This window comes from Ictalurus furcatus, chromosome 21 (genome assembly GCF_023375685.1).
Source record: "Ictalurus furcatus strain D&B chromosome 21, Billie_1.0, whole genome shotgun sequence".
NCBI classification, from domain to species: domain Eukaryota; kingdom Metazoa; phylum Chordata; class Actinopteri; order Siluriformes; family Ictaluridae; genus Ictalurus; species Ictalurus furcatus.
The window spans coordinates 7,796,849-7,810,158 of record NC_071275.1 but is presented as its reverse complement, the minus strand read 5'-3'; the positions used below and the strand labels follow the sequence as shown (position 1 = coordinate 7,810,158).

Genomic DNA, 13,310 nt, shown 5'->3' with positions numbered 1-13,310 from the left:
GTCCATTTCAGATCCCGCCACTGTCCATTTGAACGTCATGAAAAGCCTGAACTAATCCACACAGGCCTGCGGATCGTAAAAGCTCGGAGAACGTTCAGGTGCGCGGACAAGTCGGATATGCTTTTGATTATCGGAGGCCTTCAGAGGAAAAACATTTGAAACATTTGCGCCCTGCAGCTTAAACACGTTCAGGGAGCGCGGTACGGTTGTGTAAGCACTAGGCAGGGATGAGGTCATCGAACACAATGCTTTCAAGCACAGGCTTAAAACAGATGGCATGTCATGAGAAGGTAAAACATTAACTTTAACCTTACACCGACACGCTGCACAGGTCTAAAGAGCAGCATGACCTATTGCTTTTTCCGAGCTGGTGAAAGAATGCCCGAGGAGCCATGCTGCAGTCCTTAAATCATATGACGCGAGACAACGTCTGCAATTCATCTGCAACCCTGAAGCATTATATTATATATTGTATTGAACATTGAAGTGACTTGCAAGGAATGGCTCGGAGAAAAGATCAGTGTTAGAGTTTCATAAATTAACCGGTAACTAGCTCTCCTATAAATTAAACAGGCGTTCTGTGGGTCCGGGCAGGCCTAAACATTAGCTCACCCGTGTGATGTCAGCGAGATTGAGGGCAGGAGTTTCCTGTGCCTGTGGCAAAGACCCAGGCTTTTCAAAGGTCAGCACTATGCTCCAAACGACACAACGTGGCCTTTGGTTCCCCTGCCGACAGGGTAAGCATTTCCTGCACTGACCTTGGAACGCTGTTCTTTATTAGTCGGGTTCACCCCCCCCCAGAGACCATGACCAAAGGGGGAAACACTTTCTGCCTGCCAAGTCTGGCATATGCAGTCAGCTTTAGGTAATGGAAGAGGCTCAGAAAAGCAAACGCAGAGGCACCAGATGACTGAAAGGTAAAATGGTGACTGGGGCCAAACATGAAACTGACTGCTTCCAACGTGAATTGCTGGTAGGGTTCGTGAGGAACCTGGTTCACCTGCGTACACGTGCTGGCACTTTCATACCAAGCCACAGCACAAGAGGCAAAATTAGTTTTGAAATACAGGGTGTCCCAAAAGTCTCCATACACAGGGGACTAATGTTTCCCAGCATCACGTCAGTTGTGCCTTTGTCAGTGGTAGTCCACTTCTCATTTGGTCCACAACACTTCCAATCTTTTTGAATTTGTTAATAAGTTTGGCAAAAGCGCCAGTGTAATGTTCTTGCCAGGTTTCCGGTTAAGTCCATCGCAACCTTGCGACAGCTTCCTGATCCAGCCATGAGACTGATTTCAATACATTCTTTTGTCAAAGGTGTTCTTAAAGGCTATCTGAATTTAAAAAAATAAATGATATAAATGAAATATTTTGGAAGACACTGCTAAAAAGTGTTAACTTCTGCCATGTATTGAGACATTTGGGACACACAAGAGTGCTAGATCAACCGGTTGAGAGCACATCAAGTCAGTCCTCTTCACAAGGTTTCATTCTCCTTAATAGCACACAATGTGTGAGATTTGGTGGGAGCTAATGATAAAGTGGTGGAACCCAGGCTTTGGGTGTGGAGTGATTAAACTGAGGCAAAATAAAAACCGTCTACTGTAAACACTAAGGATGCACACTAGTACTGGGTATCTGACCGATACTCTTCTCATATACACCCTGCTCAGATATGGCATGATGCTACGTGACAAGCTTGGTGCAAGTCATAGTGCTAATAAACAGATGACAGCAACCCATTTCATGGTTCAGAATGAACAAGTCGAAGCAGCCTGCATAAACTCTGCTCTGTGAACGCCTCAAGACAAGGAACCGCACCATCTTCCTACACTAGCAATCTGATAAAAACATGTTTATGGCATTCAAACGGCATCATTACTACTGTTAATAAAAGACCGCTAATATCTAGAGCATGCGAAGTCGGCTGACCCGAGCGTTCAGAGCCGTATTGGCCACGAAGCAGTGAAGCGAAGGCACAGAATCTGTTGAATTTGTGAACACTTCAGTTCTGTGAGCACTGAACTCCGAGACACTCGTTTCCTTTCGCCAGGGTCTACATTTTTCTCACGAGCAAAGAGGAAATTCAGCATTGACACCCCTGAATACCAAGTTGGTTATTTCAGTATCCATCAGTATCGAGGAGTACTTGTGCTCAGTCTGAAGAACAAAGCGGTATCTAGGCAACCCTAGTAAACACCAAACTTATCCAAGTTGTACATCCTCATTCTGTAGAGGTAGCAAACTGACATTCCAACATGGTGAGGTGGGGGGGGGGAGAGAGAATGCAAGGTTTGTTTCAATCTAACCTCAAAGCCCAGAGATTACAACTTTTGTAAATGCCACATAGGTTTGGGTTACAACGAAAGGCACTCATTTTCCAGGGCAGAGGCTGATTTTTTTAGGTTCCATTCCAACAAAATCTACGTAGTGAGTTAGGACATGAGTTTCCATATTGAGAGGTTTCACACAGAATGAACTTCCTTCCTACAACCATGCCCTGCATGATGCTTCCTGTGGTGGGTTTACAGCCAAATCAGGTGAAGCCCATCTTTTCCACTCGTGCTGCTCTGTCACACAACAAGAAGGATGGATCATAACATCCACTGAGGATGCGAAAAGGGATCCCGAGCGAAGGATGTCTGAAGGGTTCTTTTGATGCAGGACACATGGAGCATAAATTTCTCAAATAAATATGCGTGCATAAAAACAGAGCAGGTCTCGTACGTTACGGTTTGAACATGAAACGAAAAGAACAAGTTGGTTTTGAAGCCAGTGATGTCACCCTGGAGATGCATACAGAGGGAGTAAAGTTTCTTAAAAAGTGGCAGGTTGTGGATGCAGGAGTTTCCTTTAATGAGAATTCCAGAGCACTGAAGACAACAGCCTCCTAGGAGGGAAGATAAAAACCGACATGGTTTCCTGCTTGTGTGCGCGTGTGAGTGCATGCCTATCATAGGACAAACAAGGGTGGACAAGTATTGCCAGACACATGAAGAGCCAGTAAGACAGGTTTTAAGAAGTGATAGGGGTTTCCGGTACAAAGCCAGGGTCAAATAGGAAGTAGACCAAAAAATAAAATTAAAAAAAAAAGTTTAGGCATGAGGTTGTAAGTATATATTGCAAGTATTTATCTCTTAATTTTTCTCTAAGTAAAAGTTAGAAACGGTACTCCATAACGGTGCAGTACAGTGCGAGACAAAACAAACGCTCCGTTTAGCACATTCTAATAATACTTTAACGGACCAGAAATTTTTCTTTCACCCACAGAACATCTGGTAATTCAGGTTCACACGCAACGCTTTGATGAGAACTGATCAACTTAGCTCATCATTTAAGTGAGGAGTATCGAAGTCTAGCCTTGGAGTGTCACCGGCCTACAATTTATTTTCCTGCTTTTAACATAGCAAAAATCGACCAACAAAACATCCGCAAACTCTAAAATGCTATGCTCTACTGAGCTGCAGCCATCCTGGTGTAAAGTTTTACACATTTCACAGAATAACCTTTCAACTCAAGTCAGCAAAGTGAAAACTCAGCTTCCACCCCCACCCACCCTCGTTTTGACTGTTGCCAAATATTCTTGTTAAACAAAAAGTCACAAGTTAAAACAGAAAAACTGAATTATAACAAAATTAGCCTACTTTCCAACCCTTAGTTTTGCTGTACACGGATGCCATTACTCATGGCAAAAAAAAGGATGAGGAAAAGGAGAATAAAAACACTACAGTTGTGCTCTAATTAATCAAACCACCAACAAATAACCACCACTCAAAGTGGATTATTTATTATTCCTGGAAGCAATTAATGAATGGCATCATGCTCTTATCCATTTATAGTTACATTTAAGGATAGTGAACGTGCGAGAGTCGTCAACATGTAGTTCCCGTCATCACACCTGTCATGTTACAAAGAAACTGGAAATTGCGAAGTCCTCCGTCCTGAAGACTTTCCCATGGAGGAGAGAGGGGGGAGGGAAAGAAGGAAAAAGAAAAGAAAAGAAAAAAAAAAACACCCCCCCCCCCACACAACACTGGAGACTCCTTCCATAAAATGTTAAGTCCCTGTCAGCTGTTACTATAGAAACCATAACATTAAAACGAGTGCATTACTATGAATCTGTAATTTGCATTTTGGCCAGTTTGCAAGTTTGCTCACATGGAAGACCCCAAGCACCAAACTTGTTCGCATGCATCGGTCGTGTAACGTTCAGTAAAATAGAACTTGGCTAAAAAAAAATAAGTGATCTCTACATGGTCCAAACCTGCCCATTTGAAAAGCTATATTCACTTGCAAAAAGAAATAAAGATCTAAAGCCATGCAGTCGACTAACAGAGTCTTAGAACAGACAAAACATACTGCTGTAATTCTGGCTATCTTAAATCATATCCCTGTTCCTCAAGACAGCTTTGGCTCCTACACAACTTCGTCAAACTGGCCTTAAGGCAAACATTTGGCGAAAAAGCCATTTCATCTCTGCCCTGAATTATAGCATGCTCTCAAACGCTTTGGATCAAGAACTTGGATGGCGTATTAAGGCTTCACATTTGACCCGTCACCACATACAGTCGGATTTCCTTAACATTTTGGAAGAAATGTGGAAAAACTGGAATAGTTCCTTACTCACCGTCACCCAACACTTAACACATTGAAAGATTTTTTTCTTGTTTGCGAATTACTGTTCTTGATTAACCATTCAATACCAAACATATCGCCTAAAAGTGACAAAATCTAGAGCCATGGAGCGGATTGTTGAACGTCATTAGGTTTACATGGTAAAGACCGAGATCGACACAGTAGCTAGTTTGTGTAGGACAGTGTTTGCCAACACTGTTCCTGGAGATCTACCTTCCTGCAGACTTCAGCTCCAACCAGAATTTGACCACTTGACCATAATTGCCTTAAGTAGTTCTTGATCAACTGAAACTAAAGTTGGATTTTGGTCAGAGATTAAACCTGCAGGAAGGTAGATGTCAAGGAAGAGGGCTGGTGACCAATGGTGTAGGTGATTGGTCGTGTTACTACCTTGTCCGTTACAAATTTTAACTGGCCACTTTATTGGGATACCATCCATCCATTTTCCACACTGCTTATCCTACACATAAGGTCATGGAAGAGTCTGGAGCCTATCCCAGGGGACGGACAAACGCCATGAACGGGGTGCCAACCCATCGCAGGGAACAATCGCACACGCGTTCAAATACTAAGGACAATCTGATAACACCAATCAGCCTACAGAGCATGTCTTTGGACTGGGGGGAGGAGACCAGAGTACTCGGACGAAACCCCTGATGTACAGGGAGAACATGCAAACTCTACAGTGGTGGGACTCAAAGCCCCAACCCCTGAGGTGCAAGGCAAACATGTTAAACACTAAGCCACCATGCCCTCCACTTTGGGACTGAGTGGTTTAAAATTTTTTTTTAAAAAAAACATTTTAAAATCCAGATAGAAGAGTTTCACTTTTGAAGATATGGCACATGTTAGTCATATTCCAAAAAATTAATTTAAAAAAAAAAAAAAAAAAAAAAAAAGTTATCTGATGCTCTCCATTGAAACAGAAAAGCCTTCACACCTTTATCAGGGAGATCAAATCCTGATAATGCCACAGCTACCCACTGGCCAGAAGGTCATGCTCTTTGGATAGAAGGATGTTACACTGTACTCTTGCCTTGGTCAATCACAATGACACTAGCTAAATGCAGGCGTCTCAGCTCATGTATGCAGAAGAGGGCAGAATTGCGATTTAGTCCGAGTCGTTATACCAACAAGCATGCACAGCAGTTCGAAAAAAATGCTGTTGTCTGGCATCATGTGTCAGCCTTCACCTACCCCAGGTGGTAGGTTGTGGGCGGTCATATTGTAGGGTAAAGGTGGCTGGGAATTGTCAGGTGACCAAATTGGAGAGTTGGGGAAGCAAAACGTAAAAGCTAAACAAGAAGAAACTAAACCTTGAGTAACATCTCAAATCTCATTTAAAGAGTTAATTCAAGAGTTAAACGATAATCTTCAATAACCCCAGTAAGTGTCACTGGGTATCGCAGCAGTCCAAGATCGTGCAGGAACGATCAAGCTGAAATAAGAACTACTGATACTCATTAATACAAGCTGGACTCAAGCTGCCTCACTGAACTAACTTTGGATAGCAGTTACAGCTTCTCAAAAGACATCTGGTCTCTGCAGAAGCCTGAAACTAAGGAGGTGAAGAAGAATCCAGAAGGACCAGGACATCTGAAGCAATGGAGTTGGGAGTAGAGTGAGCAGAAGTGGAGGAGTACAGCAGTACAATACTAAAACTTGTAGGGAAATCACTTATTGAGCAACATGTCACCTCAAGGAATCAAGAGGAACTCGGGAAACCACTTCATCAGTCACAGATTGGACCAAAGCCTGACACTTCCACAGACAGCTCCATGGAGGAGGAACGACTACCACTTGGTAATGGAGACATGGAACTGAACGAGAAGCCCAGATGTCATGTTTAATAAGCGAAGACGATAATACTGCCCTCAGAATGAGCCTTACGCAATGTTATGTTATTCAAACACTGATCATGACTTTTTTAAAATAATTTTTAAGTGTGCGAGATATGTATGCTTTCATTGTAGAAAGCTTGGCCTAACAAAAACAAAAGGGTATTGTTTAACTCGGCCTATCATAGCACTTGAGTTTGTATTTTATTTCATCTTGTACCATAGTGCTATTGGAATGTTGAATCTGATTCTCTGACCAATGTTGATCAAGTTTATAGAAAATTAACAGCAGCTCCGAAAATAGAACGGGGCATAAATGGCATCGCATTAATGCGCTCCTAGTTGTTTCTACAATGTCTCATTCAAAGGACAGACGCTATACATAATATAAACCCAGTAGTTAAAAAACAAAAATGTTATTTAACTAGGAAAAACGCATAGTAGTTGATATGGCGAAGTTTTCTGTGAAGAGACATTCATTTATGGAAGGAGTCTCCAGTGTCAGTGTTTTGAAACAGTCAGCAGTAAAGGTTTCTTACATGCAAAAGTCTCTAGGATAGAGAACTGAGCACTTTACAGTTTTAGTAATGACAACCTGTGTTCTTTGCCTTAACATTGACAGGGTGGGGGGGGGGGGACCCCACACACACAAGTGATTATCACCACAACAAAGCACTTTAAGGAAATTATCTACAATGAGCTGTTATCATAAGTACTTTGCATAATGTTTGATTCCAGGTAAAGCACTCGAGATGAAAAAGTGGCTTATAAAGATCAACAAAGCAGCACATTCAACTAACTGACATTTTAACTGTTCAGCTGTATTGGTCTTGGTATGTTGTGCTATATTTAATACAGAAGCTGCCATGAGCACTTTGACATGGCTTTCATTTGCTTTACCACATGGCAGCTTTAAACCTTAAGCGCCTGGCTTTCTATACAATTCGACAGTGAATATGGATCCGTTCAGCATTTCTCACACTCATACCTGCAAAAGCACACAGCTCAGAAATATATAAAAAGACAGGAACATTGACGTACGTATAGCAGCACCTCTCAGTGGCCACGCAAAAAAAGCTCAAACTCATGAACCTTCAAACTAAGAAAGCAGCAGTAATCACAGAACCTCCGGTCCTCCTCTCTGGGCTTATTCTCTAGAGATTAGACTTTGGCATGGGCTGATTTATTGAAGTCCTGCTGGAGCTCGATCTGCAAGGGAGGCCTGTGGCGGCTTGCGGTCGTCATCGTGATTAAAGGCCCTAAAACACCAGTAAATTCCATGGGCATGACCGCGCTTTCTAGAGAAACATTTGTTTAGGCCAAGCTCGGAGGATGCGAGGAGGCTTTCAACGGCTTCCAAGCTCAAGCTGCTTGAACGAGCCACTGCAGAGCTGCACGCCAGAGAGGTTTTCTTTTTCTATGCGATAGGCCGGATCGCCGCTGTGACTTCGGTAGACACGAGTTCGCGGCTCCTTGCCGGACAACCGCCGTGCACTCTGCCCTGCTGGTGGAATTTATGGGCTGCTACCAGGGCAGCGGTGGTTGCTTTTTAGACGTGCAGATTACAGACTTTCTCCAAAGAGATACAAAACGCATCGTTCTTTATTGAGAGAGTCGACAGAGCTATATAAAAAAAATAAATAAATAAATAAATAAATAAAAAAAAAAACACCGAACAGTAAAGCAAACCGCCGTTCAGGCTGTGGCTTTAGAACGAACTCCATGGACCGAGAGCTGAACTTCAAGTGACCATGTCCGGGGGGGGGGGGGGGGGGGTTGGGGGAGAGAAAGAAAAAAAGAAAAAGAAAAAAAAAAGGCAGATGGAAAGGCACTTAGTGATAAGTGATGTCATACAGCCATATATCCTCCAAGCAACAGCACCTTCAGATTATTATTCATGAAAACAATGGATTTTGCCCAGTTCTTTCAGTGATTCGTGTACTTGAATGAAGGGTTAGGAAATTGCAAGTTCTGCTACCAACCGTAGGCAACCTCAAAAAAGTCAAGGAGACCGCTAGAGCTATTTTAGGATACTTCAAGTCCACACTATGATTATATTGGAATAGGATTGATGAAATATTCAAGTCAGACACTAAGCCACAACTGAAGACGTGGTAAAACGAGACCACTGAGATGTGGAAAGTGAGAAACAATGCATCATCTGTCACTGTATGCTTTGGGGTAAAACAAATGCATGCCTTCGACATTCCTCAGCTAGATGCTCTGTTAGTTACAAAGTAAAAATAATTATATAAAGACACATAAATATATATTTATTTTTTAAAAAAAGCACTTAAAGAAAATAAATAAATCCCTAGCCTTCAATTCAATGCTTGAAAAGCCTTCTGACAAACGGTGGCAAGAACCTTACTTTAGTTTGAGTCAATCTTTCTTTAGCACCGTCAGAAATTTCATTCGATTGTTGCTACAGCACTCGACTAAAAGTAGTTTTAGTAGTAATTTTCTTTAATAGCAGGTCTATCGTTGGAGGATCAACATAACCTGACATGGAGAGCGTTTTAACACAATCAGGAAATATTTTGAGATCATCTCATGCAATCTGACAAGTAATAACCGCACATGCTACTTTCCTCTTCCATTACCTGTCAAGAGGAGACGGAGAGAGAGAGGAAAAATACATTTTAAAAAAAAGGGGGGTGATTTGAGGACTTTTACATCCTTGTAGCTACTCTAATGGGACTTGACTCATGATAATCCACTGACACTTTAAATAATTTAAAAAAAAAAAAAAAAAAAAAAAAAAAAAAAAAAAAAAAAAAACACACACCACCACTTACCATGTTTACGTTCTCTGACCATGCTTGATGGGAATGTGGCCTACATTGGACACACTTTCTGAACACTTCTTGTCTACTCAGGATGCACAACTGCCACTTTGGATACTGATCGTTAACTTTTTTTTTTTTTTTTTTTTTTTTTTTTTTTTTAAGTTGTGTAACCATGAACGAACACAAACATGCAGACAGGTCCATTTGCTACTGATCCGGTCAACAGTCACTCTTTCCAAACATCAATCTATAGTTGGCTATCAAAGCCAGAGTAGACACGTGGACTTCTGAACAGGAAGACACCATCACTCAGGACACAACTGTGTCAACTGCAAGCTATGGAGGACGTCCATCTACTTCCTGAGTAAACAGGTGGTGTAAACTAAGCAGAAAAGAGGACTACTAGGGGAATACAGGAGAATAGGTGCTGTTGAATTAAATAAACGAATACAAAACTGGCATACGATTTATCGCATTATGTGCATCAAAGCATTCATGGAGATTAAGCATAACGACGTAACACTGAAAAAGGAATTTATGCTGCCAAAGGGATATAAACTGGGCATACATAAGTAGACTTTTTTTTTTTTAAATCCATTGAGGATTAATTTAAAAATCATGGAGCAGAACAGCTGCCATGTTGACAAAGCAGGTTGTCATCTAAACAACTAAGTGGAGAAATTTCAAGCTCACACAGGTACAATGCTGGCAAGGCTTGAAGAAAAAGTGCTCACAAAGCATTCAATTCAGTAAAACAGAAGCGTGTTCATGCCCATGCCGAGCATAAAGCACGCCGTCCAAATGGATTATCCCCCTCCAGTATGTTCTCCCTATAAACTGTAGCAGCGGTTCAGCCTTTCAAGCCCCAAACATTCTCATGAAAAATGATTTCAGCCTCATGTTGAAAATGATGGCATGGCAAAGTTTACCCACATTTACCTCATCTAGGAACGTACCAAAATTATCATTCTGATGACTAGTTAGGCTAAACTTAAACACATGGTATAAAGCCAGGATCAAGATTTTCAAACATGGCATAAATAAAAGCTGCAGTATTAAGTTTCTGGTTAAAAATATTTAAGAACTTTCTTTTCAAACTCTTTGATTTTGAATCTCATTCCTAGTCTTCAACTGTTTATCAAATCAATACAGAAGCTCAAGGAGTGACATACTTAAGGAGACACCCACCTCTCAATGACGTCATGTTGGTGATAAGAGTGTAGCAAGAAGGAGACATTGTCATATGACCATTACCAGCATGATTACGATACAACATTTCGGGTTTTCTTACCATGGCATACTGTGATGCCAGAATCTCTATATAACTCACCAATAAGAAGTCAATGCATCTTTTAAATCAATGAAGTCTAAAATGCTGAGGAGGAAGCAAAGGTTGGTGCTCAAAAGTCAATGAGAGATAATAAATACTGGGCTTTATCTAGGTGAGGCAGTTGAACATACGGATTATCTTCTGGGATGGGTTGCAGTTAATGATTTAGAAAGGAGTACAAACAGGCTCATGTTTAAACCACCACAACAATCAGGGATTTCTGGACTCAAAATAACTATTTTCTCACAAAGTGTGCAGTAAGTGTGTATTATTTCTTAGAGACAGTCTTCTGTAAGAATCTTCAAAGTTGAAAAGTTTAAATTAATGCCATTTTAATCTCCACTGATTTACAAAAAAAATAATAATAAAATAAATTTAAAAAAAAATGTTAAATCGACATTCCAGGTCACCACTCTCCAGTTCTTGCAGGACCTCCTTCATGACTTCAGTCGCAGTCATATTTTTCAAATTCTGGTTCTTTCCTACAAGCGTATTAAAAGCTGAGATTTCTAACATTTTATTCTCCTATACAAAGCCACTAGCTGTGAAGAACAAGGTATACATTTTTATACAAGAACTCCCTTTCATTGTAAAATTCCAACCATCTCTAATCAGCTGTAGCTTGATGTGACATCCTTTTCTCTTAAATTCTACATTTTTTGTCAAATTCTACATTCTGAAAGTTCCATAGAGGATTAATATTTACACCACTTTAATCCTCAACTACAAAGGAGGCATGAATTTAATGCAAGAATTCCTGTTTAAATTTAGATTTTTCAACCACTACTAAATCAGTTTTATTTTTTTAAACTTGAATATGTGGGTCAAATTTTGCTTTTTAAATAGCTGAATTCTTGAAATTGGCAGCATTTTAACCTCCTATATAAACAGACTAGCTATGGGCAGGGCGGTGTCCATGTTTACAGAAGTATTTTCTTTTAAACGTTGATAATTCAGACAGTTTGACTTCATTTTCTGGAAGATTTCACATTTTCCTGTCAAATTCTACATTCTAAGTTACATAGGGGATTCAAATTTGCACAAATTTTAATCCTCAACATAAAGAGACTAGGTACTAGAAAGGAGGTGTGCAATTTACGCAAGAATTCCCGTTTAAATGTTGACTTCACAAATTCCTAAACAGATTGTGTTTTTAAACTTCAATATGTGGGTCAAATTTTGCTTTTTGATAGTTGAATTCTTGAAATTGGCAGCATTTTAACCTCCTATATAACTAGACTAGGTAAGGGCGGTGTCCATGTTTACAGGAGTATTTTCTTTTAAATGTTGATAATTCAGACAATTGTAGCTTGACTTCATTTTCTGGAAGATCTCACATTTTCCTGTCAAATTCTACATTCTAAAAGTTAAACAGAGGATTAAAATTTGCACCATTTTAATCCTCAACATAAACAGCCTAGGTATTGGGAAGGAGGCATGCATTTTTATCTAAACAGACTAGGCGTGGACAGGGAGGTGTCCGTGTTTGTAGAAGTGAATCAGTTTTATTCAGCCTTCTATCACCTTCTGCTTTTTAATAGTTGAGTTATTGAAATTTGTGCTACTATCTATACATCTATCTATCTATCTATCTATCTATCTATCTATGAATGAGACTAGGAGTGTCCATGTTTATAAAAGTATCCTCATAAATGTTGATTTTAAAACACTTCTGATCAGTTGTAGCTTGACTAGACTTTTTTTTTTTTTTTTTTTTTTTTTTAAAAACAAGCTCAACTATGTCCTACATCTACATTTTCGATGAGTATTTTATTATAATAAAGTGGTTTTAAACTGGTTTTCACTACAGAACTATCAGATGTGTTTGCGAGTCATTCAGACATGCCGGTCAGGTGTAAAAGTGGCGCGTGCGCGTTAAATGGAAGAACTAAGCGCGAGCCGGTGTAGGTGACGTTACCTATGGAGACGAGGCGAATGTTCTCGCGGTCCAGAAACTCGAGCGCCACGGAGACGTTCTCGAGCTTCATCTGGCGAAAGGTGGGCCTGGCGTGATATTTCCGGTACATTTTCTTCTGGCTGAGCACCTCGAGCAGGGCGATGAGCCGCAGCCCGTCGTTCAGGTCCATCTGCAGGTCGGCTATCCGCTTGTTCACGCACTTCAGGTGCTCGTTGCACCAGCGCGTGAACGTGTTCTGCTGGATCTTCTTCCACGGCGCGTCCTCGGCCAGGTCTTTCTCCGTCGCGGGCATGTTGTCTAGTCTGGCTGTCGGTGAAACGTCTTTTAGTCGTTTAGTTTTCTTGCTTGAATCGTCCGTGTGCGTGTGTTGCACTGCCGAGCAGCGTCTGAACTCTTCCCTGTCCTGCAGCCCAGGCTCTTTCCCCTCACGCATGCGCACTCTAAACCACAATGACGCCACTTCATTCATTCCCTCTGGCTAATGAGCAGTTTACCTCAGGCCTGTGAAAGACACCTGAACGGTATTAATGGTGAATGGTCGTGAATGGTACCTCTTGTGCTACCATTTTGATATTTCAGCACTTTTATTTCTGACCCAGACTTGATTTCTCAAAGCTCTAGCTTATAAAGTAGTTTGAGTCCAGATCTGCTTGCAGTTATCATACATTTTGTCTTAATAAAAAAAAAAACTCACTTCATAAATATTGGTGAGTAATTTCTATTAAAACAGGGGTACAACCAAATATTCAAGACTAGTCCCTACACACATTTCATCTTCATCATGATCATCATCATCATCTT

The 13,310-nt window shown here is 40.8% G+C and overlaps 1 protein-coding gene across 1 annotated transcript in view; it reads right to left on the bottom strand.

Annotated features, from left to right (window-relative positions):
- LOC128625332 (filamin-B) overlaps positions 1-12,959 on the bottom strand; it is a 71,086-nt gene extending 58,127 nt beyond the window's left edge. The window contains exon 1 of the mRNA XM_053653553.1: positions 12,510-12,959. Within this exon, the coding sequence (XP_053509528.1) occupies positions 12,510-12,942 (433 nt within the window). The 5' untranslated portion in view covers positions 12,943-12,959. The remainder of the gene's footprint in view (positions 1-12,509) is intronic.
- Between the last annotated feature and the right edge of the window lie 351 nt (positions 12,960-13,310).